This window comes from Engraulis encrasicolus, chromosome 1 (genome assembly GCF_034702125.1).
Source record: "Engraulis encrasicolus isolate BLACKSEA-1 chromosome 1, IST_EnEncr_1.0, whole genome shotgun sequence".
NCBI classification, from domain to species: Eukaryota; Metazoa; Chordata; class Actinopteri; order Clupeiformes; family Engraulidae; genus Engraulis; species Engraulis encrasicolus.
This window is the reverse complement of record NC_085857.1, coordinates 36,083,522-36,111,521: the sequence shown is the minus strand read 5'-3', so window position 1 is coordinate 36,111,521 and position 28,000 is coordinate 36,083,522. Positions and strand designations below refer to the sequence as shown.

General features: G+C 42.2%; 1 protein-coding gene across 2 annotated transcripts; it reads left to right on the top strand.

The window, feature by feature from the left end:
* Nucleotides 1-134: 134 nt before the first annotated feature.
* On the top strand, nucleotides 135-27,908 carry LOC134450833 (nicotinate-nucleotide pyrophosphorylase [carboxylating]-like). 2 transcript variants are annotated; one of them, XM_063200840.1, is made up of 6 exons: nucleotides 135-200; nucleotides 571-663; nucleotides 937-1,222; nucleotides 2,266-2,576; nucleotides 3,565-3,696; nucleotides 25,460-27,908. In XM_063200840.1, the coding sequence occupies exons 3-6, from the start codon at nucleotides 952-954 to the stop codon at nucleotides 25,649-25,651; spliced, it is 906 nt and encodes a 301-aa protein (XP_063056910.1). In that variant the 5' UTR covers nucleotides 135-200; nucleotides 571-663; nucleotides 937-951; the 3' UTR covers nucleotides 25,652-27,908. The 2 variants fall into 2 exon arrangements, with proteins under 2 accessions (XP_063056910.1, XP_063056919.1); XM_063200849.1 differs by lacking the exon at nucleotides 135-200 and having other exon boundaries at nucleotides 524-659.
* The last annotated feature ends 92 nt before the right edge of the window (nucleotides 27,909-28,000 follow it).

The window sequence follows — 28,000 nt, the reverse complement described above, 5'->3', positions numbered from 1 at the left end:
TGTGACCTGGGTGGGATGTGTCTCTCAGAATGCACTTGGCCTTTTTTAGGCAGCGGGTGCTGTGTAGGCCCTCCAAGATGGAAGTGGGCAGCCAATGTTCTCTGCAGCCTTTATGACCCCCTGGAGCTCTTTCCTTTTCTTTTCTTTTTTTTGTATCAACCCAGTCATGTGTGGCCAAATAACTCAAAGAACTTGGAAAGGTGAGGCACAAAACGCACGCTGGAAAAAAACCCACACTTGTTTTCATTCCCCCCATTCTGTTAAGTAGGCTATTTATTCCTCAATTCATCTTTGGGATTAATGTAGACCCTTCACTTTGTGTTACATGCCACAGTTTGGATCTCTAGCCTACTGATTTGGCAATATGCAAAGGGCCTAAATAAAAGAGGGAATAACCTACAGTTCTATTTACCCGCTTTTTTTTTAAAACCTATACAGAGATGTAATTTCTCAGGTAAATGCGTCGTGTCCGACGCAGGCAACTTTTATTTTGAAAGAAAAAGTATTGAACGCACAGGTCCAAAGTAGTATCCTCAGAATTTGTTCACCTCAACCTCACATTCTCTCTAGTTCTACGACAGACTGACACACTCCAGTCATACACAAGCAGCGAGTAAGACGGGGTCAATACGAGACAGCGGTGTGTAGCCTAGACTTTAGTAAGTAAGTAATTGATTTCAAATGTCTACATTTAAAATTGGTCACAAAACCAAATAGGCCTAGGCCTATGTTTTCATGCTACTTGCATGCGATGATAGTGATATGCTGTTGTTCCATAGCGTCTGCAAACTGCATGCCTGGCAATTGCACATGTAAACCAATAATTGGTTCATATTAATATTATTCAGGCACGTGTAACAATGGCAACATTTGTCAGGTAAATATTTAGATCCATTGCTGTACTTTGATGGCTCTTTTGTCTTGTTTTCTTCATAGGTAAATCACCCGTCTATGCCATTCTCCTCATCAATGGCGACGAGTGCGCGTGATTTCTCCCAAACGATACCTCCCCATACGCTGCGTCGCCTCGCACAAGAATGGTTGTCAGAAGACACGCCAAACTTTGACCTGGCGGGACTGTGCGTGGGGTCGCGCCCAGTCAAGGCCCGCTTGTTTTGCAAGTCACCTGGCACCGTCCTGGCGGGCTGCCCCTTCTTCGACGCGGTCTTCAAAGAGGTCGGATGTGCTGTGGAGTGGACCCATAACGAGGGCCAAAAGTTGGGTGAGATGTCATTTGTGTCACAATACAAAACTTACCCAACCCATCTATTTTAAAAATTATGTATCTAAGTCCTACTTTATGTAAAGTGAATTATAGTGCATTGCAGTAGATTCCGTAGGCCTATAGGGCTGTTAGTTGACAGTAGGCCTATAGCCTAACCCCAGAGAAGAAGAAACAACATTTCAGAAATTAGAATAATTTAGGTCAAAGGCTTTTGGCGAACCTGGCGAGTCCCCAAATGGACTTCACAACCATTTTGGTCACACTATAGTCTGGTCAATAAGTCCAGACCCAGTGACCCCTGCCCATTGGAATGCCTTGGCTTGCAAGTCTTAGTGATTTGCCCCAAATAGGCTTGTCTTCAAGCCATCTAGACACACACACACACACACACACACACACACACACACACACACACACACACACACACACACACACACACACACACACACACACACACACACACACACCTATGCCAGCAACTCCAATATCACTCCCTGCTATACTTCTTTTTAATAGTATCTCTATGCATGTGAGAAAGCAAGAATAACTGTAGAATAACCACAAATACCTTAATAAGCACTTTATAAATAATTAACTTATCAACAAAATGTTTACAAATGTTTGCAAATGAGTAAGAAATACTATGTTACCACAGCAGACACAGCACAGTCGCATCGGCCCTGGAAGTTCCTCCTCGAAAGACCAAAAGGCATGAAACCACATAAAACTCACTCAGTAGAAGTTGATCCCCACTCCCCTGTGCAGTCGTAGTATGGTTCTTACTCATTTACAAACATTTGTAGATGCTTTCTAAAATGTTAATTATTATTAAATGTTAATAAAGTGTTTATAAAGCTTTTTTGGGTAGTTATTATAAATTAGCTGTTACCAGAATAGCAATGACCAAGTCGTAAAATATTACTTAAGGCCCCATGCACTGTCATAGTAATGTAGCACTATAGTAGTTAACTTTCAATGTCTACTACAGTGTGCCACAGGAGGTGTTACAGATTGTTTGGGTTGATTCTGTCCTGTCACAGGTCCAGACCCGGTGACCCTCACGGCGGTGGTGACTGGCCCGGCCCGGTGCGTCCTGCTCGGGGAGCGACCCGCTCTGAACTGCCTGGCGCGGGCCTCGGGCATCGCCACGCGGGCCACCCAGCTGCGCACCATGGCGCGGCAGGCCGGCTGGCACGGGCAGGTGGCGGGCACGCGCAAGACCACGCCGGGCTTCCGGCTGGTGGAGAAGTACAGCATGCTGGTGGGGGGAGCGTCCACGCACCGCCACGACCTGAGCGGCATGGTCATGCTCAAGGACAACCATGTCTGGGCAGTGGGCAGCATTACTAAGGTACCATACATTGAAGAAAGTAGTACAGGGGTTGGACAGAATAACGGAGACATCTGTCATTGGCCAATCTCCATTAATGGCACATTGCACCAGTAAAGTGAAGTGTGAAGGTTCAATTTGCAGGGTAAGAGCACAGTTTTGCTCAAAACTGTGCAATGCACACAGCATTATTGGTGACATATCAGAGATCAAAAAGGAGAAATTCTTGGAACGTGTGTTGCTGTTGCATCTTTGACTGAGACAGCAAGTCTTTTTGATGTATCAAGAGCCACAGTGTTCAAGGTAATGTCTGCATACCACCAAAAAGGATGAACCACATTCAACAAGATTAACTTTGAATGCAAGAGGAACAAAATTACACTAAAATGACAGGTGTCTCAGTAAGTTTGTCCAACCCTTGTGGGTAACAATTAAAAAAACTTGAAACCCACGCTAAGCAGTAGTAGTAGTTGTAGTAGTAGAAGTAGCAGTGGTTCATCTTTTCTTGAAAACCCTACAGCAGTGGTCCTCAACCTTTTTTTAATAACCTCCCCACCACCCCCCCTTGAGAATCACTACTCTACGGGTTGAAATCAAAATTGTCTGCAACAGTTGGCAAGGTAAAAGGTAGGTGGCTATGCAGCAGGTAAAAGGAGAGTATAGGGAGATTAGGCAACCTTTCAGGCTAATTGATCATCTTCACTAGTCACATGCATCATTAATTATAACCTCTCAAGAAGGTTATGTGATTGTCTGAGAGTTTGTTGTGTGTTCTGCTGTTTCGTCTCTTTGTCTGTTCATTTGCGGTGTGTGAGTGTTACTGTCCACCAGAGGACGGCGGTGCGCTCTCTGAGCGCTTTTCTGGTTCTGTCAATGACGATACATCTCTTGAACTTGAACATCTCTCTCTCTCTCTCTCTCTCTCTCTCTCTCTCTCTCTCTCTCTGTGTCTCTCTCTCTCTCTGTCTCTCTCTCTCTCTCTCTCTCTCTCTCTCTCTCTCTCCTGTAGGCGGTGAGTGACGCTCGTTCGGTGTGTGGCTTCAGCACCAAGGTGGAGGTGGAGTGCCGTAGCGAGGAGGAGGGCAGGGAGGCAGCCCGCGCCGGAGCAGAGGTCATCATGCTGGACAACCTGCTGCCACAGGTGAGGAGAGGAGAGGAGAGGAGAGGAGGAGAAGAGAGGAGAGAGGAGAGGAGAGGAGAGGAGAGGAGGGAGGAGAGGAGAGGAGAGGGGGTAGGAGAAGAGAGGAGAGGGGAGGAGAGGAGAGGAGAGGAGAGTAGGGAGGAGGAGGAGGAGAGGAGAGGAGAGGAGAGGAGGAAAGGGGAGGAGAGGGGAGTACGAGAGAGGAGAGGAGAGGAGAGGAGAGGTGAGGAGAGGAGAGGAGAGGAGAGGACATAAAGGGTGAATTCCAATATGCAGACTTGCGTCCTCCCTTGCTCACTTGCCTGCTTGGGACCTCATGATGATGTGACAGAAATCAATTCAATATTTTGTCCAAAAGTACATTGTGCAAAAGCACAATTCTAATGTCATTTTCTCATTTGTAATCGGGATGGTGAATGAAAAACAGTCCCCCAAAAGTTGTTGTGGCTAGGCTGACAGCTGGGAAACTTTATTGTTTTCTCCACGGAGGCGGGGCCAAGAGGCAGAGCGAGGCCACAAGCACAAGTGGAGGACGGGAGTCTGCATATTGGAATGCACCCATAGAGGTAGAACATTAGACTAGAGGTGACCCCCCCACCCCCTTTTTCACGGCAATCATGGCAGCCATTATTTGGAGGTACAAGAATGTGAATGGATGGAGAAGGGAGCTCACCTCTTGTCAAAAATATTTTAATACTGTGAGAAATTCCGTCGACACATGATACACCAGAGGTGGGGACCCTTTTTCATTCGAGGGGCCACTTCAAATTTCATAAAGTCCTCCAAGGGCAGTACTATGAACCCAAACCAGTATGGGCCCCTACACTTTAGGCGTATATTGAAGGCGGCCACCTTTAACACCTGAAAATATAACTTAATTGTATTGCAAATATAATTTCTAGGATCTCTTTACAAAAAATGTCATATTTCATGAAACTGCATAACATTTAAATTCTGTCAGGGGCCGGATAAGATGGCCTCAAGGGCTGCAAACGGCCCTCGAGACATAGGTTCCCCACCCCTGCGATACACGGACAATAGTTGAAGTGTGCTGCTAAATATCTACTACCTAAGTAATACATTTTTAAAAAAATGTTTAAAACATGTCATGCTATTTAAGTAGATATTTAGCCTGATATTTCCTATCTGGTCCTTGATTAATGTGTCACTTCATTACAAAGTTTTAGGCCATTTTTGGTGAGCGTGTTCTCCATTGATTTGCATTGACTGACTACCTTCAGACTTCCGCAAGTTGCCGTGTCACTTCTAGTCTAATGTTCTACCTCTATGAGAGAGGAACACTCACATGTTCATTTAGTTGTTCTCAGCGCTGGCACTACAGCCCCCCAGGGGGCATTAGTCTATTTCCTTTTTTTTCATAGTGAGGGGGGCATTTGCATGCTTATGATGATGTCAATGGGGCATTTTATCAAAAAAAGGTTGAGAACCACTGCTCTAATTAAACATTTAAAGGTACAGTATGTAGGATTGTGGCCAGAGTAGGTACTGCACATATGCTGCTGATTGCAGCAGTGCTGCCTACTCCGAAATTTCATCTTCTTATGAATATATATGAATATATTAATACTAATCAATAAACTCATATTTACCAGTATTGCCGAAGTAAAGTAAGTTTTGCAGCTAAAAATGTTTATTCCTCAAAAATCAAAATGGCGGACATGGAGAAGATCCACCTGTTACACTTTACTTGACGCTGGCGTTATATGTTAAGCAGTCTCAAAAGAATGTAATGACACAGTCATAAACAAGTCATAAACATAATGTCAATGTCATGGTCATGAAAAGTTGACATTGCTAGGCCTGTAGAGAACAAGCTGGTCCACTTCAGAGAGTCTGGGCCAAGGATGACTGGAGCACACAGGATATACAGAGTCAAGCCATACTGGTACCACCGCATAGAATATAAAGACATTATCCCCTCCTTCTTTTCAAACACTGGTTACTAGTGAGGGGCGGTCTAGACTCTGGAGCAATTAGCCAGCAAGGGCACTCATGAATAGGTAAACCAATCTCTTGCATTTTACATTCTGAATGAAAAAAAAACCAACCCAAAACACCATAAACCAAAGTTTAACTCAAGTATTGAGAAGAAACACTGAGAAGAAAATGATACGTACATTCATGTTTAATACTTAAAAAACCTGCAAATACATGGACATCAAAAAAGGGTGGACTGTTCCTTAAAGCAGCACCATCTGGGGAAGTATGCTATTTTTTCTCTTTTCCTAAACCAGCATGACTCCCGCCAGCTGGTATGTTTCGCTTTCCTCTTCATGATACCACCGGGGAATCCTCCGCAACTTGCACGGTTTCGAATAATGGTCCTTATGAAAAATCATTACATGTGATTGGATAAACAACCTGTCCTCGTCTGTACTGATGCGCCACTTCAGCCATATTGAACATTGAACTCGACCCGCCATGATGCAGCTGAGAACGACAGGAGCAAGAAGAGCAATAACGCTGCCCATCTATGGAAAATCCCACCCGGTGATGCTGACTGGCTCATTCCTTCAGGAATGATTATTTTACTTTTACCTTTAAGAGTGTATCGTCACACGGGTGTGACGGGAATGTTCGGGCAATGAAAGTTCTGTAGAATTCTGGGCACCATACAATTTGGAATGTTAGAATCTTGCATTGTTATAGAACACATTTTTTTATAGAATGTTCAAAAACCCACTCTCCAGCCTCAGATGGCTGTGTGAGGAAACCACAGCACCCTCGTGTGTGCTTTTGCGAAACATCGCCAGATGGCGCCAGTCAGCAACATCTAGAAAAAGAAAGAACTCATTCTAATGGTCTAAATAACTTCTTCTCCGTCAGGGCCGGACCGAGGCAAAAGCAAACTATATGATGGCTTAGGGCAGGGGTGGGGAGCCGTTTTCATTCGAGGGGCCACTTCAAATTCATCCGAGGGCAGTGAAAGTCCTCCGAGGGCTGTACCATGAACACACACCAGGCATTTTAGGCCTACAGTATATTGAAGGCAGCCACCTTTAAAACAGACCCCACCTTCTCTAGGTCCCCTGAATATAGGTTAATTGTAATGCAATTAATTAAATTTTCTAAGATTCCTTTACAAAACATGTCGTATTTCATATGAAGCTGCATAACATTAAAATTATTTTGGGGGACAGATAAAACGGCCTCAAGGGTCGCAAACGGCCCTCGAAACATAGGTTCCTCTACACTGGGCATAAAGGGGGGCCTAGGGCCCCATAAAGGCTTGGGCTGGCCCTGTGCTCTGTACTGTAGCAACATAATTATTTACCTATGTGGACAGTTGTATTGCCACCAAGGCAAGGCAAAGTTTATTTGTATAGCACATTTCATACACAGATGCAATTCAATGTGCTTCACAAAAAGTAAAAGTAAAAAGAAAGGAATCAGAATAAAAGTCAAAGAAAATTCAAACATTAAGATAAAACATTAAATAATTATAATTGTAGAAAATTAAAAACATATAATTTAGAGCTAAGGGAAGGCATCTGAGAACACCGGCCACGAAAGCAAACCAGCTGCGTTGTAAGTGAAACATGAGTAAAATCTGATGTGACGTTATGGGCCGAAATGGAATCACATTTTTTGTTCCTAACAAATGTGTGGGCAGTAGTTTTTACAGTTCCTCTGTCTATCACGCCAGCCTGTGCAAACCAAGATGCACAGTGAAGTGTTGCGTTGCAAAGCAAGCAGGCGCCAGAAGCGCTCAGGTGTGAAGACGTCAAGGCAGAGAGAAACTTCCTGTGTGCTCTCTCGCGTGTTAGCCGGACTTCCTGTTTGGAGTTTGAAAGACGAGAGATTGAGAGACGTCCTCTGGCCTAATTCTCACGATTCTTTCACATACAGCAGACTACTACATCAGCAGAGATTCTTTAAGTATATATATCTCTACTCTCTCTGACATCAGTGCTTGGTGAGGATCTGGGGGTACACAGGGAATTGAGGGGTGAGTTCAGCTGTCCATGCGCACCGGCAGTCTGTGTGCATGCGTGGGTGTGGCGGCGATGTAGCACCACATTTTTGGGACTGTTGAATGCTCCAGTGCACTCCCCTCCACCTGATTAAATGATACTGATGTATATAGTAAATTCTTAGTGTCTCTTTGTCATCTAAGAGATGATGACTAATAGGGTTTTCACGCCGATTGGCCGGTTTTCTGGTAACGTCAGTCCCCTCCCAGAAGTTCAGGGGTGCGTTTTTCGACAACATCGTTGCTGACCAAGTTAGTAAGGTTGCAATGTAATTTCCCATTGGAAACCTAATAAGTTGCTAACTGGTTAGCAACAGTGCTTTTGAGAGATGGGGTCCAGGTCCTGCCCCGCTGAGCAAATGAAATCATTACCAGGTGATGGAAACCTAGGCTAACTAAATGAAAATCATGATGATATGTAATTGCCAGTTGCCTATACCTCTAAACAATTTAATCTAAGATAACCTGGGTGAATGTGAGTCTTCTCTGGTTTCCTGCATGGCGTGGTCATGCTTGCTTGTTGTCAAGTCAAGTCAAGTCAAGTCATCTTTTATTGTCAGTTTCTTCATATGCACAGGTCATAGAAGGAAATTGAAATTACGTTTATCTCTCTATACCATGAAAGGACATAGACATACACAGGACTGACATTTACAGACTGACATCAAAGTGCAAGACAGGACCGTAACAGTGATGGTCCAATAATAGTAAAGTGAAGTAATAGTTAATAACTGAGCATTCACTGTAACATTGATGAATGACAGTGGTTGACCAGTGATAAACCAGTAACAATGGTAGAATGACAATATTTTAACATCGAACAACGTTTAACATTGAACATTGAGCATGTCTGCGCTCTAACACAGACTCGCTGGATGTAAAGCTGCTTTGATCTATGTGAGAAATATCAGCCACTATAAGTACCAGTTTAAATATAGCGATTGACACCATGTTTGTAACGACCACAAACACTTACCGTAGCCATTTCATATTAGGGCATCCTGTTTTGATGGCATATTTACGTAAGCCATAGCTGATCTGTGTATGATATCTACAGTCTGTACTTGTGTGAATATGTTCTCTCTACATAGGCCTAAACTGTCAGCTACAGTCAGGGTTGCCAGATAAGACTGATGATTTCCAGCCCAAAGGATGCACAAAACCTGGAAGCACTAAATCACTAAATCCAGTCCAATTTGCACTAAACTCTATAGATTTCTATGGGCATACATTTGCAGAAATAGCGTTTTTTTTTTTACCCATTTTTACCCACAGAAGGCCATCCCAAACAGCTGAATTGGGCGGGAAACAGCCCAATCTGGCAACACTGGCTACAGTAGCCATCTCAAAATGGGATGTGGTCATCACTTCATTAACTTCCTCTTTCTCCTTCTCAGTCTTCTTTCTTTCTGCTTATATTGCTACTCATCAGCATAATCAGCAGCATGCTCAATAAACTCCTGTCTTTAAAAAACAGGTTGAATAGATCATGTCTGTTTAGTTGAATTGCACCTTCGATGCAGAAATGTTTCGTGACAAATGTGTGGAGGAAATGGAATAGATAAATCAGGGGCGTCAAACTCAAATTGACCTAGGGCCAAAATGAAAATCTGGAACAAAGTTGCGGGCCGAACTCAACATTTATTTTAAAAATTGGACAAAAATTATGCGTACATGCACACAATTTCACACACACTCTTTCCCAACATAGGTGATAGTTTAAATGTGTCTGCACATCCTGTGACACAACCACATTTCACGTTCAAGTCTTGTTACACTATACATTAATGGTGTATGTGGGCCAACCGTAATACACATTTGAAATGATCTCGCAGGCCGAATAAAATGGCTCTGCGGGCCAGATTTGGCCCCCGTGCCTAAGTTTGACATCCCTGAGATGAACAGAAAAGGATTAGGGTGAGTGTGTATTAGAAACATGAGAGGGCTTTAGAAACATTTACAATTTACTTGATCCTCTGTGTGAAGGGAGGTCTTTCCAAATTGAGGGGCCAAGACAGAAAACCAGTTTTCCTTGAGGGGGTCCTGTTGGGTGATTTATGTGATGCATGCAATAGTACAGACAGGTTTTGAGTACTTGTGTTAGTTGTGTGTAATCAGCTGTTTTCTTAAAATATATTTTCCCTAGTGATCCAGGGTTACAACAATAAGGGTGGATGGTTTAACATGTGTTTTAGCATACATTTTTTGTATGGTGATTTGAAGAGGCGAGTGATAGTGGTGTCAACAATGATCAACTCGACAATCATGACTCGGCATGTCATAATCAACGCAGCACATTTTTTCAAGTTTAAATTACTTCTGTGGGCATTTCCGGAGCAAAGAAACTTTCAAGTTAAATTCAAACACTTCAAAGCACTGAAAACTTAAGGAGTGATGCACACAACAGCTAACAAAATCTTGTTCAGTATCTGACTGCTTGTATTGCCTCATGACTGATGAAAAAAATCCTTCGCTTTCAGTGGAAATTTAATGCATCACAATCAATTAAAGCAAAATTGAAAGCCCATTTGGTTAACTCCAACTCCCATTGTCATTGTGACACAGCACACAAGTGAACACTGCGCACTGCAACAAAATTGCATTGATGCCTCCCCCGTGCAAGGGGGAAGCTCAATGATGCCCCAAGGGAGCAGTGTGGTGGGACGGTACCATGCTAAGGGTTCTTCAGTCATGGAGGAGGATGGGGGAGAGCACTGGTTTATTACTCCCCCCACCAACCTGGCTGGTCGGGAGTTGAACGGCAACCCTTGGGCTACAAGTCTGAAGCCCTAACCGCTTACCCATGACTGCCCTACATGCATTGTAGAATCAGACTGAATCAATTTGAATCGAATGGTTACCTCTCGAATCGTAATCGAATCGTAAGGGCAGTCCCAATAAGGGATGCAAATTATCGATTAATTCATTAATCATTAGTTGATAGCCTTATCGATCGACTTACGATTAATTGACAAGCGGCGTTTTCCCCCCCCGAAATCTCAATGTTTCTCAAAAAAGAACCTACTAAATCTAAACATTTTTATTAAAAATTGAGATAAAATACCACATTTAAATTAATTCTATTTCAATTCTTTAATCCAAAGGTGATGTAAATATTCCCACTATTCACACCCCTCTTCACACACACTTTTCATATGCCCATTTCACCTGGGTCTCTTGTCAGTTGAATTGTCGATTAATTGCGATTAATGTTTTTTAACTGATTAACGCATTGATCGATTAAAGTCGATTAATCGATTAATCATTTGCATCCCTAGTCCCAATGCACACCACTAGAGAGAGAGAGGCCAAAGAAACACATCTATGACCTTTTCAGGATACCAAAATCTGATATATTTCACTCATCTGATACTGACTTCCATTGCAGATGAGATAACATTAAGGGACATTCCAAGTTAGGTGGCTGACTAACTGACAGATCTGCTAGCAGAAGGACTTTGTTGTGTGACTGTGGAACAGAAACGACCAGAACAACCAGGGTTGTGTTCCTCGACAGCTGCGTTGTTAACAGAGTTGGCAACTTCCTTGGTTGCATTGCAACTTCGCATTGACAACCTACTAAGCTGCTGATTAGCAACGGTGCTTTTGAGAAATGGGGCCCAGAGCGATGTATGTTCTTGTAACTACTGTATATGGAGAGACAAATTGTAATAGGATGACCAAAGTGAATTCGCGATGTGTGAAGCAAACTGGATGACAAGAGGGGACCGAATTCCAGGAGTTGAAAGTCTTGGCAATGCACCATAATGTGGCACAGTGAAGGGTTAAACTAGTGTCAGATATGTGACTGGAAAGGCACGTCATAGTAAAGGCTATTTTGTGCTGTGAAATGAAAACCCCCAAACGTAGTTTATTTGGAAAGGCTGTGTTGTGCAGTTTCATATGAACTGTTAAAGCCCCCCACCCCTTTCCATTTACAATACGAAATGCTTATCTTTTTAGGGGACTTACGTGTACCTACTCAAGGCGGAGGGTGTTTGCTGTCATGGTGGCCGCCTTAGCTATGAAATGGTGGGGGAAATCTAGCCTAGTAAACCAGCGGCACCCGCTGGACGCTAACATTTTATGGCTGCGAGTGGTCTGGCCTCGGACGGTCTAACATTTTGAACACATTGCCCTGAATCTGGCAAACCAATCACAACGCAGAGATTTGTTTTGAATCAAAGCGGGCAGGTTTTTGAGGGAGTGGCGACGAAGTTCGCAACGCTGGTTAGGCACATCAACGAGAAAGATGGCACTGATTGGTCAGAGCCTTGGCCTATAGGCACAGGCACGGTTTGAAAGACAACAGGTTGTTCTCATCAACAATCTTCGCATGTATGCTATTCATCAGGGCCAGGGACTAAATCACACATCCAATCTCACATTTAGTCTGGTTTATCAGGCTAGGGGAAATCCACATCCGCCACATTCGATCAGTAGATTTACCTCTTGGTCTGCATTAATGTTATCACAGAAATGACAGCTTACAGGACAAAAAAACCTGTCTAGGCTCAGAGATCACACAGTGTCACACAGGGGTCACTGTAAGTAGAGTTGTGTTCAAGAAGAGCTGAGATCTAAGATCCATTCTTTATGTAACGTGTGATTTGCGAATGCAAATCTGTTGTTAATGTGAGCAGGGATCTGATAAACCTGCATACTTTGCTGCAATGTTATGGAGAGAGTTAAAGGAACAGTCCACCCTTTTTGATTTTTACATATTTGCAGTATTTCCAAGCATTATTCATGAATGTGCACATCATTTTCGTCTATGTGTTTGCATTGCTGACAGTATAGCCAAATTAAGCGTAGCAAGGCAAGTCTATGGGAGCAAACAAAGCATCCTCAAATGTACTCCTCACTCTCCTCCGGCACTGTCCCCTCCGCCTTCAAACAAGCAAGGGTGACACCACTACTGAAGAAGCCTACACTGAACCCTGCTCATGTTGATAACTACAGACCTGTCTCACTGCTTCCCTTCCTATCCAAGACGCTAGAAAGGGCAGTAGCAAAGCAGGTGACCAACTTCCTAAACCAGAACGGATTACTGGACCCAAAACAATCTGGTTTCAGAAGTGGACATTCAACTGAAACTGCGTTACTCTCAGTGACTGAAGCTCTAAGGACTGCAAGAACGGAAGGATTATCTTCGGTCCTCATACTACTAGACCTGTTTGCAGCCTTTGACACAGTCAACCACAAGATCCTCCTGAGGATACTCACAGCCATGGGAATCACAGGCGTTGTCCACTCATGGTTCAACTCCTACCTCTCTGGACGCACCTTCAGTGTGTCATGGCAAGGGAAGCTGTCTACGACTCACACCCTCTCCACAGGCGTACCCCAAGGATCAGTGCTGGGACCCCTTCTGTTTGCAATATACACCTCCTCCCTGGGACGTGTCATTCAAACACATGGGTTCTTCTACCACTGCTATGCTGATGACACCCAGATGTACCTGTCGTTCCGTCCAGAGGACACCACGGTTTCGGAACGCATCTCTGCCTGCCTCACCGATTTGTCAACATGGATGAAGGACCACCACCTACAGCTGAACCTGGCCAAGACAGAGCTCCTGGTGATCCCAGCTAAAGAGTCGCTCAGTCACAACATCAACCTCAAGATAGGCTCCACCATCGTGACCCCAAACAAAGTCGCCAAAATCCTTGGCGTCATGATTGATGATGAGCTGTCATGCTCCAACTACATCAACTCGGTCACCCGGACCTGTCGACTCCAGATGTCCAACGTACGGAATATCAGACCTGTGCTGACACAATATTCTACACAACGACTGGTCCAGGCCACGGTCCTGTCCCGCGTTGACTACTGCAACTCACTCATGACAGGTCTACCTGCTTGTGCGCTAAAGCCTCTGCAGATGATCCAGAATGCGGCGGCACGGTTGATATTCGATCAACCCAAAAGGACCCATGTTACTCCTCTATTTATTGAGTTGCACTGGTTACCGATCGCCGCCCGGATCAAGAACAAGGCATTGACCCTTGCCTACAAAACCATCACAGGAACGGCCCCAGCTTATCTGAAGGACCTACTAACGCCTTATGTTACTGGACGAGAACTGCGCTCATCCAGCACAAGCCGCCTGGCTCTGCCATCCAGTCGCTCTAGGTACTCCCAGTCAAGATTGTTCTCCGTTGTGGTACCCAAGTGGTGGAACAGTCTCCCAGAGGCAGCAAGACTTAGCACATCTCTTGCAGCCTTCAAGAAACAACTAAAGACATTCCTCTTTCGAGAGAATCTACTAGACTAATGCTTGAACTGGCCTTGCCCCAGGGCAGACTCCTGACATGATGTTTAGTTAAGTTTAGTTTAGTTTAGTTTAGTTTAGTTTAGTTTAGTTTAGTTTGTGTGTGTGTGTGTGTGTGTGTGTGTGTGTGTATGTGTTTGTGTGTGCGTGTGTACTCGTTATTTACTCTTTATGATAAAAAAAAAAAAAAAAAAACTAACCCTCTTTGCAACTGCACTTGTTGTTCTGTATATCTCCTGTGCACTTTATTTGCTTGTGATGTTGGCTTGATTATGTCCTCTCAGTGTTTCCCACAGAAATTTTGGAAACTATGGGGGCAGCCGGGGTTTATTTTGTCCGGGGGGGGGGGGGGGGAGAGATGTAGTTCTCACGCGGGCCTTTTGGGGGGGGATGAGGGGCTGGGGGTGTTTGTATTCTTGCAGCGTAAATGCAAAACGGCAAAACAATGACTACAGTATGACATTGGCGCATGGAGAAACTGTAGGCCTGGGCCTATATTTCAACCATTTATATTTTGAGAATTAAGGCTACATAAGATTTTACCCATGACTTGTATAATAGTAGTACATTGTCATTGTCAAAAAATGCAGTACAGTGAATAATTTCTGTTTACAACACAGTTCTGTCGGGTCTGGGAAACAATAATAAAACAAAATAGGAGCAGAGATAAGAATTTAAGAGCACTGTGAAATTGTTAACGCATAGACAAAAAGGGTCTTAAAGGGTAGGCTATGCCTTTTCCCCCACACATATCTGTAGGCGTACACATTCTTCATGAGGGGTGCTGGTCACAGGGCCAGTTTTTTCCAAATTCCTCCATTAAAAGGGCTGAACAACATATTACACATTTATGTCTATATTCACATTCATTACACATTAATTTCTATATGCAGCCCGATGTCTCCTCTGCTGTGTCATGTCTGTCACCAAACTCATTACAACTGTAAAACAAAGCCTAGGGAGTGTTAGTAAACTCATCCCAACTGTCCCTTCTCTGAAGGTTTTTTTTATGTTGCTCCCAAACCCAAGTTAACTACAACAACTTGACTAGGCTTTTGATCCCTGTCTTTCAAGCACTTGACAGGTTCTCTCTATAGCAGGCCAACCTTTTTTTTAACCAAGATCTACTTTTGAAGTTGATGGTCTGCCGTGACCTACCAAGTCAAATTTAAGGATGTCAGTATGAAAATTTAAGACCACCATTTATTAATCACCATTATTATGAACAAAATGTTTTTAGTAGGCTACTATGGCCGTATCTTTTCAGTGTGTTTTTAAAGTGTGTTGAATAGCCTATCTTTACAAAGCAATGCAGCACTGATAGTATGCAGAGATAATTTCAGTCATACACAAGTCATAAACAACTGAAACAATTTCAAAATGATAAACATTTGGTATATAAAAGGCACATAGGCCCTATTTCTAAATGAAGCATTATCATGCCTTCAGTGGTATAGGCTACAAATTAAAAGGGCTCAGAAATTCACCATTTGTTATGGGGTAAATAGTAGGCTACTATGAGAGAGAGAGAGAGAGAGAGAGAGAGAAGAGAGAGAGAGAGAGAGAGAGAGAGAGAGAGAGAGAGAGAGAGAGCAATGAGAGAACTCATTGGATTGGTTAACACCCCTGTTAAGAGTGACTTCTTCTATGAAGGTTTTTTTTTTCAGCTCTCTGGGGCAGTAGCACAGCAAAGGCTTTCTATTTTGAGTTTGGCCAATCGTTTTGTCCACAACTGAAGCAAGAAACAGCACAAATTGAAGTGAATTCCATACATGTCAACAACAAACATTTCCTTTACACGCGGCACGCGATGTAAACGCAGTTAGCGATGATGCATGCGACTAGCGATTTGGACGAAGATCCTCGCATATCGGCGTGTCATAACGCATCGTTGCGCACATGTTCTGTTTTACTCACCCGATGTTAGGCTACATGTGTGCACACATGAATCAACTGTAATACCCTTACGGTCACTTCCTAATGCTTTCCCCTGTTACCGTGGGACTACTTATCTAACCAATACAGAGTCTGTAGGATGTATTTACTCCAGGAGGAAAATGCGAAGGAAATTCAAAATCGTAATTCAAATCGGTTTTAACAAAAACGGATATCGTTTAAAAAAAAAAGTAAAAAAAAAAAAAAAAATTTTTTTTTTTTTTTTTTTTTTTTTTTTTTACATTTTCGTAAACTATGGCGGCCAAATTTAAACTATGGCGGGCCGCCATAGTTTCCTCAATGTATGGGAAACACTGCCTCTTTTGAAAGTCGCTTTGGCTTAAAGCGTCTGCCAAATGCAATGTAATGTAATGTAATGTAACTTATAAAATACTCTAAAATTAATGTAAATTCACCAGAGTGCAAAACAGCTATTTAATCCCGTCCTGTGATCGATCACTTGTGGCTTGATGCTAATGCTCCCATTTACTTCCAGTGATTATGCTAAGCTATGCTAATAATTCTGATCATATCTAAAAATCTGAATCTCTCAAATCTAATCTATAATCAAAATTTTGGTGGAAGCATGACAAATGTTTCGACGCAGTGCGTCTTCATCAGAGTCACTCTGAGTCACTCAGACTCTGATGAAGACGCACTGCGTCAAAACGTTAGTCATGCTTGCACCACAATAAATTAACAACAAAACGTATCCTGTGTGCTCCAGTCATCTTTGGGCCAGTCTCTTTGAAGTGGACCAGCTTGTTTTCTATTAAATAAATTGAGCTTTGTCTTTTTCCAGCCGTTCTCTGATTCTGGTGATATTACTTATAGGGCTTGAAAATCCCACCCCTTAGTTCGGCATTTCACGGGACCGTAGCTGACCATCTAATAGCATTGTAGCGAGTAAATATCTTCTGATTCCAGTCATTATGCGCTGTGCTACAATTATGCTGTTAAAGGCACTAAATATAGATTATTCATGCAGAAGTATCAATATTTTGTTCTGAGGCCCTCAGCATGAAAAATGTGAAGAAGCACCCCCTTCTAAATCGTTTTATGTTTTTGTATGAAAAAGTATAGGAAAATATCAGAAACAACATGTGAAGCTCGTGGCACAATTCAAACGGGATCGAAATATCGAATGAAGAGAAGACACCGGAGCAACTCAGATGGGATGCTTTTTCTTTTTAATTCAAGTGCACAACATAGGGACTAACGTTTCGATGGCAAGCCATCTTCATCAGAGTCCATGTCTTGCCATCGAAACGTTAGTCCCTATGTTGTGCACTTGAATTAAAAAGAAAAAGCATCCCATCTGAGTTGCTCTGGTGTCTTCTCTTCATTCAAGATTACCTGCCTCCCTCCCGTTGATGCACCAGATGTAAAAACAGAAGCGCGTGGAACCCCTTTTTTGGGGATCGAAATATCATTTTAATACCGCCATTGGATTACATGCCAACATTTTCCGCCAAAAGACCCTGTGAGGTCCCATGAAATCGCAGGATGTGACGTCACTTTCAAGCCCTATTGGCTTGTATCATTGAAGGCAATGGGATCAGTTGGTACCATTCAGTTTCTGGTAGCCTACCATGTGGTTCAATGATGCAGGCTAAGAAGTGCTGTGACCAGACTCGGACAATAGCTCACAGCAAAAATGAAATCTCAGCAAGCTCATTTTTCTAGTTTCAATACATTTTTACTTGATTCGATTATTTTAGTAAAAATATCTAGCCCCTGGACAAATATCTGAAAGCAAGTATAAATACTCTAATTTCTAGTTCTAAATTCCATTTAAAAAGTACTAGTTATTAGGTGATTTGTACTGAAAATAAGATTGACTAGATGTTTTTTTCTTGAAAATAGAAAAACAAGCTTGCTAAGATTTAATTTTTTGCTGTGCTGGGAAAAAGGAAAAACTAGAGAAGGTAAGATGAGCATATTTCCAAAAAGTGATGGACTGATAAGTTCACAAGTCCATATTTCAAGGGTATTGTTTGCTGCTTGCTACACTTACTACACTCACAGATTGTAAAGACGCTTAGTGTTTAGTGATAGTAAGCACAGACCTTTTAATTTTGACTCCGGTTGAACACTCATGCATATCCTATCGGTACTCTCCGCTAGGGCTGCACGATATATCGAAAATGAATTGATATCGCGATATCACGACTTGTTGGTTAAAGTTGGTTATGTCGTGATACCTACTTTATAATTTTTAATAACAGCCAATTTGGTGAAAAGGTTAAAAAAGGTATTAAAAAGGTTGACATTTTAAGTTGATACAGTATATTAGCCATGTTTTTTCAGAATAAAAATAATGTTGGAAATAAAACATTGTACTCAGTTGTTTCATATGATAAAGTGTAGAATGGCGAGTAGAGAGGGGAAAATATATGTATATATTAAATATCGTGAGTAATATCAATATCGCCATATACAGTCATGTTATCGTGTATCGCATATTTTTCAAATATTGTGCAGCCCTACTCTCCACCTTCAACTAACAGAGAAAAGGGGAGTGGGAGACAGATAAACCACTAAACCACTAACACAACCTTTCACACGACATTTCTCCACCCGAAGGTGAGATCACAGAATTGAGCAAATGTGTAGTGCTGCTTTAGGAAGTGAAATGGAGATGTGTCTTGCGCAAAACTGACAGCCTCTGGCTCTTCAGTCTCGTGTGGACTTAAAAATAACAGTAATTCATTTTCATAAAACTGCATATTTGAGTTGGTGCGACTGACCTAAGTAAGTAAAAGGCCACTTTTGAAGAGACAGACCTAATTCCGTATAGTATCAGCATTTAGTAAAGCCGAATATGTGAGTGGGTGTTGGTGTATTAAAAAACATATTTGAAGGTATTTGAAAGTTTAAATGGTAGTGTCACCCTTTGCATGCAGTCTTGTGGCTGGGGAGGGATGACGCTGTTCTTTTTCATTTCCTCCACACAAGTTACAGAGGCACGGTTTGGTGCTGAAAACTAGGGGCCCCTCCCTGTGTGTGTGTGTGCATGGTTGCCATGTCCTCCAAGTCGCAGTACATTGCACAAACCACACAGACAGGGCCGTCATTTGACAAATTTGACAGTTCTGAGAAAAATACTGAGGACATGACCTCTGTGTACTCAGTGGTAGTTATGGCCATGCACACAGACCAATGCACATCATGCACCGGAGAACACTTGATGCATGTGCTACAGTATATGGGAATCAGGCCCAGCCCAACGGACGCTCACAAAGCATATGATGTGGGCTTGTTTTTTGTTTTTAACTTTGGTGAATGTTGCGCAGGCAGAACATGAAGTCGTGAGATCTCACAATGACCAAACAACCGTTTCCCCAAAACGGGCTTACAGTTTCATCTTCTCTTTCTCATTTCACTCTTCACTTAAAAGAATTATAATAGTAAATGCGTTTTATGTAGCGTTTTTTCAAAGAGCTGAGATAACCTGTGTGAATGTGAATGTAAGCCTGAAGCTGTGTGTGTGTGTGTGTGTGTGTGTGTGTGTCTGTGTCTGTGTCTGTGTCTGTGTGTCTGTGTCTGTCTGTGTCTGTGTCTGTGTGTATGTGTGTGGTGTGTGCATGTGCATGCGTGTGTGTGTGTGTGCATGTGCATGCGTGTGTGTGCGTATGAAGGGCACTGCTAGATATGCTTAAGTTGCTACAATTTCCCCTTCTCTGTCTCCATTCACCGATCTTCCCTGAATTTTAGTTATAGAATTATCATAATTTCAGTTATATAAAGTGCTTTTTTTGGTTGGGTAAATATTATTTAAATTTGACCTGATTTTTTCTGTCCAGTTCAACTAACAGTGGTTCTACAGAATTTTCAAGTGAACCCAGGTAATTTGGAATGTGTCAGTGGACTATAAGTAGGCCTAGGCCTAATGTATTCAGGTTGCCCATCACTAAAATGCAACATTGAGACATATTCATGGAGTTAATCTAAAAAGTGTGTGGGCCTAGGCTGAATTGGCATGGAGTAGGCCTAGGCCTAACACATGCAAGATATGCTGGAGTTCCAGCCTCATACATTTTCTGTCATCTGTCATTGGCTTTCATCTTTAGCCTTTTCATCTACTATATTGTTATCCTCACAAACTTGTTAGTTTTATCCAGCTTCATCAAGTAGTTGATTTGCTAAGCAGAATATTTCTCTTTGGTTATTTCTGCTCGTTCAAATAGGTATGCACTCGGCCGCGATGCCTCTCACTCTGTCCCGATCAATATTCAGAAATTTTCCAAGTAACTCACCGATGATGAGCGTTTGCATTTCGGCATGTTGCTTGCAGAAGTGCCTTTCTGTCTACTAGCCCCTTCATTTAGCCTATAAAAGATACACACGCTAGAATCTAGTGCGCGCCGCAAATGCCGTGTGGTTATACTTGGCTGTGACTTTATGCCACCCTGCGTTGCGTTGTCTTGCTACGTAAGGTGCGTACTAGTGAAGCCAATGCATTCGAACCTTGGCACAAATGAGAAGCGCTATACGGATAAAAGAAAGGGTTGGAATCGAGTTCCCTAGCTGTCCTTATTAATGCTGATGACATCAGAACTGATTTTACATGCAGGCCAGTAAAAAGTGTTTTATGTTAGCCACAGGGGTTTTAGTTTCAATCAGACAAAAAACAGGACATTTCCATAATTTCATGAAATATCCCGGGACGCCCAGGACAGGTCGCAAAATCAGGATATTTCCCGGGAAATACGGACGTTTGGTCACCCTACTTTATAGTCAATTGTTCAGGTTGGAGCAGGCTTCACAGGGCCCAAATGTTCAACTCAGTTTTTCATTTTCAGTAAAGAGGCTCCACCTTGCATAACATGTGTTTTTTTATTGCACACGGCATGCATTATTTAGAACACATCCATACTTGCATTCGAACATGCACATGCATTAGACTAGAACATAATTGTCATTTTATTGCGACCTCTCAACCTTGAAATAGGAACTGTAGCCTACACGAGCTTGAACGTGTAGGTCTGTGTGAACGGATGTTTCAAGTGAGGGAAGGGTGAGCTTGTGCAACACTGCAGGGGAGTGTGCAAGACACCGTGAGGTTGCATTATACTCGGAAAAGTGCTCTGTGCAATAACCTGGTCAAATGAATGTAACCATAGTAATATGCGTGGAAATAATCAAACAACTACTGATAGATGGGATACCTTCCATGATTGAATGGTGTGGTTAAAAACATGTCTCTTTTCTTTTAGTGGAAGATATTCCCTCAGCCTTATCAAAGTGAGCCAGTTGTACTGTTTGCAGTTACACTTTCCAAACAGGGTTTAAAATAAGACATTGGAAACATAGAATCTTCTAACTCTTTAAACCTCCCTTGTGTGCACACATGCATATGGGCGCACGCAACATAAACACACAGCCCATGCCCAAGCCAACCACTTTGTGAATCCGGCCCCTGAAAAGTGGTATGTAAAGTGGTTGGCTTGGGCATGGGCTGTGTGTTTATGTTGCGCGCGCCCACATGCATGTGTGCACACAAGGGAGGCTTAAAAAAGGTACTGCAACTATGCTGCTCATTGAAACTGGGCTGCCTATTGCCAAATTTGATCTTTACATGAAAGTTTACTAAGTAATAAACAAATATTTCCTAGTATGGTGATGGTCCAAGTAGAGTCATTTTTGCAGCTAAAAATGACTATTTTTGGAAATTCAAAATGGCGGACCATGGAGAAGATCCCCCATTTCATGTATGAAAAGCGCAATTTTTCTAGTCACAATGAATACTTTTTGCGAATACTAATTTGATTGGTGGTAAGTATTCATGAAAAAGGTAACATTAGTGAATGGGCAGCATGAATTCTGGAAATAAACAACTAAAAATCTCACACAGTGTCCCTTTAAAGGAACAGTCCACACTTTTTTGATTTTCACATATTTGCAGTATTTCCAAGCATTATTCATGAATGTGCATATCATTTTCTTCCCCAGTTTTTTCAGTACTTAGATTTATTCTATCAGAAATTATTAGCATGGCTTAGCATAATCACTGGAAGTGAATGGAGGCATTAGCATCAAGCCACAAATGATCACAGGGCAGGATTAAATAGCTGTTTTGCACTCTGGTGAGTTAGCTGAGACATTAATTTCAAAGTACTTTATAAGTACATTTGATGATGTTTTGTTTCCTATGCTTAATTTGGCTCTACTGTTAAACTAGGAAATGGCAACACTGACGGAAATGATATGCACATTCATGAACAATGCGAGGAAATACTGCAAATACCGGTATGTGAAAATCAAAAAAGGGTGGACTGTTCTTTTAAAGAGTGTGTGTGTCTGTTGGGGGGTGAGGGCGGCCATGGGCTGAGTGTAGAAAAGAAATATCTGAACCTTTGTGAACATTTTGAAACTTTGAACATGTAGGGAGTAGATTACACTCAGGAATGTTTTCCCCTTTTTATTCAACCACTTGCACTAAACACACACACACACACACACACACACACACTGCTGCTGGTGTACTTGATAGACCTTTAACATTTATTTAATATTTATTTTTCTTCAAAATGCTACTATTACTATGTCAGAACGCTATAAAGGACTTTTAGGAAAAGCACAAAAGCACAACAATTACCTCCTCTTAATGTATGTTCTCTACAAGTCTTCTGTTGTCCAGTCTTGCACTTTAAATGTCTGTATGAGCACTGTCTATGTCCATACTGTCTTAAGTCCATGTATAAGTACTGTCTATGTCTATACTGTCTATGTCCTTACCTAGATTAGTCTATGTCTGTATGGGAAAGCAAGAAATGTAATTTCAAATTCTTTGTATGACCAGTGCATGTAGAGAAATTGACAATAAAACCTACTTGACTTGACTTGACATTGCAGGGGTCAGAGAGACATGTTGACTATGAGAGCCTTCATCAATGTTGCACCCAACAAAAGGGAGAACACTGTGTTTGGGAAACAAATGTTTGAACCTGTAATCTGCTCTGCTCTCTCAAACAACATGGGCATATATACAAATAAGCTGGTTCAGGAGTAAACCAGTTTTAGTTAAGAGGTAAATCATCTAATAGATTAGCCTGGAGTCCTCAGATACTCCAGGCTCTTCTATTAGATGATTTACCTCTTAACTTAAAGTGGTGGTTCGCTATTTTAGACATTAAGCCCTGTTTGTGTGACTTCTGGGGTAAAGTAGAGATGTTCTCATCACAATTTTGACATTTGGTGCTGAACGGAGCATTTGGGTATCCAAGACTGCAACCCCCCCACCTTTACATTGACTCCAATAGAGCACTCAAGCAATCGATTATAAAATGGCATTAAACTTGCGTTCGAGAAGACATGGAACTCACCATGTGGTCAGTGGTAGACAGCGATAAATTGACTCGAAAATTGCAGTGATAGTATAGCAGGGTCTCCGCGGATCCTTAAAAAGTCTTATAAAGTCTTACTTTTGATATTTGTTTTTTAAGGTCTTATAAAGCATTATATTTCGCCAATTTTTGGAAGTGTGGTATTATATTTACGTGGGAGGTCTTATATTTCATCTGGGTAGCTTGAGTGTAAGAAAAAAGGTTTATTTTTTGACGCTATAAACCTTATTTAACCGGCATACGTGCCTTATCAAGATGCGGAAAAGTAGAGGAAACGGATCTGTGTTTGTGGCGCAGCGCAGCCCGCTGGCCACACAGCGGGGGGCAGCCGCAGACCTGTGGGCGCAGCGTCTAGCCTACTTGCATGTTCTAGTAGAAACAGTCGAAAAAATATGAACGTGTATCGAGATGGGTAGATAGATGCACGTTCAGTGTAATGTGGCTTGAGGACAAGAAATAAAACGGTTAGCTGCTATCCAAAGCAACGTCGGAATATGAAGCTTGATGTTAACTGTGCCGGGAGGACGCATAGCCTAATCAGTCGTTGAGTGTATTAAATGTTGTCTATCGTAAGTATGTTAGCCATGCCCTCGCGTTTGGGTAGAAGCGTTTGCTAAATGTAAAGGGTTCATTTCATAAAGTCCATTATGACCGTATTCGAAAATAATTGTTCCTTCATACAATAGCCTACACTTTCAAAATCGCCTCTAGATACGTGACAGGCTATTTGATGCCTCTGTCAAATGCAAAATGATTTCGTTAACATGATGGCAGCATGAGGAAGTGAGCGCGAGGCAATACGAAATCGGATGAGTAACAGAATATGTACGAAGCCAATGATCTGGCAAGGTGCGTAATGTCCAAATCGGTAACCAGATGGGCAACGGTAAATGCGCTAAATGCTTGTTATGGACATGCTGGAAATCGCTTCCAAGTTGTGCGCTGTTTCTTGCGCCCATCTAGAGAACACCAAGCTAAGCTCAAAGTAGAACGCTTGCTTCTGCTACCTCTGATAAAGCGAGCTGGAGGAGGAGGAACGGCACTCAGAGTAGTCATACATTTAACCCTTTTGACACCAGGTGTCCTCTCTCCTAATAGCAAAGTGCATTCAACTATTTATCCATCAGAAATGATGAATTGTTGAGCCATTTTTAATGTGTACATTTAAAGGCATTTGATGAACATTCATCTGATTTTTCCATAGGCCGTCAAAACATGCGTGGGACCCTCAATTAAATGCCAGTTGTCAGTTAACTGACCATATGCATGCATGGTGTCTGTAGGCCTACAGATCAGTTGCACCTTGCTACTGCTTACACTATGTTTACCCTATGCTACACTATAAAAGCACAGTAGTCATATAATATTGTTTATTATATATAATTATGTACTAGGCCTACATTTCATTATAGCAATGCAAACTAATAACATTAGCAATATTGCAATGCCTCACCCCGAGCGGTGGTCTTATATTTTATCATCAGAGGTCTTATATTTGTCTTAAAAAGTCTTATATTTGGTGATCCAAAATGTCCAGAAACCCTGTATAGGTCCCTGAACATTTGATGTGTTGACCCTGCTAATGGCTGTGCTGTCTTGAATGGAAATGTACACTTTTTATAGGATTAGGTCAGTGGTTCTCAACCTTTTTGGACTAATGCCCCCCAAATACTGCTTCCTCTCAGCTGTATCCTTCTCAATGCCTCCCTTAGGCTCCCCAACACCCTCTGGGGGGGCTGTAGAGCCCCTGATGAGAAACACCACAATAGGTGATTTTATTTCCATCTACATCAATTTCAATGACCAGGACATCTTTTGCTGTCAAGCCTGGGCATAGCAGTTAATATTGGCTCATTTACTGACACATTTACACATACACATTCTTTCTTACATTTTCGTGCAAAAGATTAGGGGTGTATTTCTCAAGTGTATGTTGCTATCCAGTTTGCGACTTGGGTAGTTGCCAATGGGAAATTGCATTGCAAACAAGCTAACCTAGCTAGCAACTAGGGGTGCATCCCATACCTATGCACCAGGGGTGCATTTCTCAAAACCATAGTTGCTAACTAGGCCCTACATTACCTACTTTGTTAGTTGCAATGCGATTTCCCATTGGCAACTACCCAAGTTGCTAACTGGCAAACAACTACGCCTTTGAGAACCGCACCCCAGATTTGGTGGCTGAGATGCTGTCGTCTCGTCTGTCCTCAGGAGCTGCACGCGGCTGCGCTGGGCCTGAAGAAGGAGTTCCCCCACGTGATCATCGAGGCCAGCGGAGGGGTGACGCCGGAGACCCTGCCTCGCTACTTCTCCCCCCACGTGGACGTCATCTCGCTGGGCTGCCTGACCCAGGGCTGCCCCGTCGCCGACTTCTCCCTGAAGGTGCCGAGGCCCAACTCCTGAGCAGACCGGTCAATCCCGGCTACCATAGATATATAGATATATATATACAAGACATGCACGTATATAAACGATGTACAAGTACATAAAGCTGGAATATAATTGATTTTAAAATGATTTGAATAAAAACGGAAAAAAATATATGGACTACAGTACAGAAACACCTCCTGAAAAGGGTGAATCAAACACCCCTTGAAAAACTTTGGAAAATCCTGTTCTTCTTGCAGGATGGTTCCTTTGTACAAATAAAACTACTGTATGTGAAAGACGTAGGGTGCATTCATGTGCTCTGGGAATTATGGTAAATACCAGTGAACACACACATAAGCACACATAAACGTCCCCTTTGTGGTATTTTCCACTGTACAACTCGTCATTTTTTATATACGAGTTTCCGAGACTGGATGATATCTACTTTCGAGAGCACATGAAAGGCACAATAATATCTCTAGGCTGCCAGAATCAGGGTTCCTGAAGGTGCTGTGGCCCAACACCTGAGAAGAGGTGGGTGGGGAACCTGTCTTGAGGAGCCCGCCACAATGAAGTGTCCCGTATTTTTTTTTTTACCTTGAAAGTTGGCAATCCTAACCACAGTAGACAAGAAGTTGTCAATTTTGGGTTCAGGAAGTGAAAACCCTACCACAAACCCTACCAGCTCTTAATCAGCTGATCATGAGTTCTGCAGACAGGCAGAACCTGATTTATCGAAACCGTTGTTGCTGACCACTTAGAAACTTACTTAGTTGCAAATGGGTAGCTTCAACGGTAGTTACAATGCGGTTGAGGTTCACACTAGGGCTGCACGATATCAGAAATAAATTTGATACTCGATAACATCATGCAATACCTTGATAACTATATTTAAAAGATAGAAATATAGCAAAGTGTTTTTCTTGTCACTAATTTGTCGGTCTGTGTCGGGGGCGTGGCTTTGGTCATGTCGGGCTTCTTCATTCAGCTAGTGATTGGACTGCACAGAAATGTTTTACTTGTTACCGATACTGAAGTCATTTTCGGGATACGCATATCACCACTCTAGATTTCGATACATTTTCGATATATTGTGTGCAGCCCTAGTTCACACACAGAACAGCTATTCTGTGAAGTTACATTTGTTGGAAGCAAACTGTCACAGGGATTTTACTTTTGACACCGTTTTTTTTTAGACAATTCTGCTCCTGGGTGGTGTCAAGGAGTGATTGCAGCATCCCCTGGAGACACAATGCTGGATTTATGCCAGCAGCTAACATGCCAGTTAGCTTTTGAGTAGCCTACATCGGGATGAATCAAATGAGCGATATGTGTTGTTTCTTTGTCTAATTTCTTTTTGTATGTGCTGTTGTGCTCAGCTTAGGTCAGGAGCGATGTCCTTTGTAGTTCTGCTTGATTTAGCCAAAGTCAAAGTCTTCCGTGTCTGTGAATTCCCCATGTCACAAGCATTACATAGCCTACACAGCAGATGGAAATGGTGCTTCATTATGCATACTAACAATGTTATTTTTTCATTATGCCATCTCACAAAATTGTGTTTCATTATTCCTACTTGCTAGTGTGTGTTTCAGAATGTGCCATATGAAGATGAATCAAGGAGGAGTCATTTACGCTGTTAATGTTTGTTTATTGAGCGAAACGCTCTGCTGTCACTACAGTGTTTGTGTGTATTGGTCATCATGTGATATCTGTGTGTGTGTTGTCATATTCCGTTCAAATGTAATCTTATTAGTTACCGCTCATGCCTGGGACATATGGAAGTGAAATGAACGAAGCGAGGCAAAGTTGTGCTCCTTTTGTTGCAAAAAAAGTGTTCCTTTCGGTCTGTGGTCATCAGGTTGTAGCGGTGAATCAAATCAATTAAAACATCTATGTTGTGGACTTGATTGGTCGCTGCAGGCAAAATTTGCTCCTCATTTGCATAATTTTCAAAGTGTGAATATTGTCGCTTTATCCCTGTTTGCATTTCTTTTCCCCACTTTGCTTGCACATAGGAAGAAATGGCAAATTTATTTTCACTTTGAAATTCACTTGCATGTGTCCCTAGCATCTTGCTTCTTATCTACGTGTAGGTTGTGCGATCATTTGCTGTATTTAAAAGTTTGCTCTGTGCCTAATATGTTCAAATACAAGTACAAATGTGAGCTATGTTGAATAGTCTTCCACTATTGACTTTCGTAGACACATTCTGAAAGGCTATCCTAAATAGTTGTGTACACACTTTATATTCACAGTGATTAATAAATAATAAATATTTTTGTGCATATTATGGTGGTATTGACTCAGACTCTTGTCGGACTTTTTATTCTATTTTTGTTTGAGAACAGTTGGATGGACAGCTGGCTAAACCACATTCCCTGT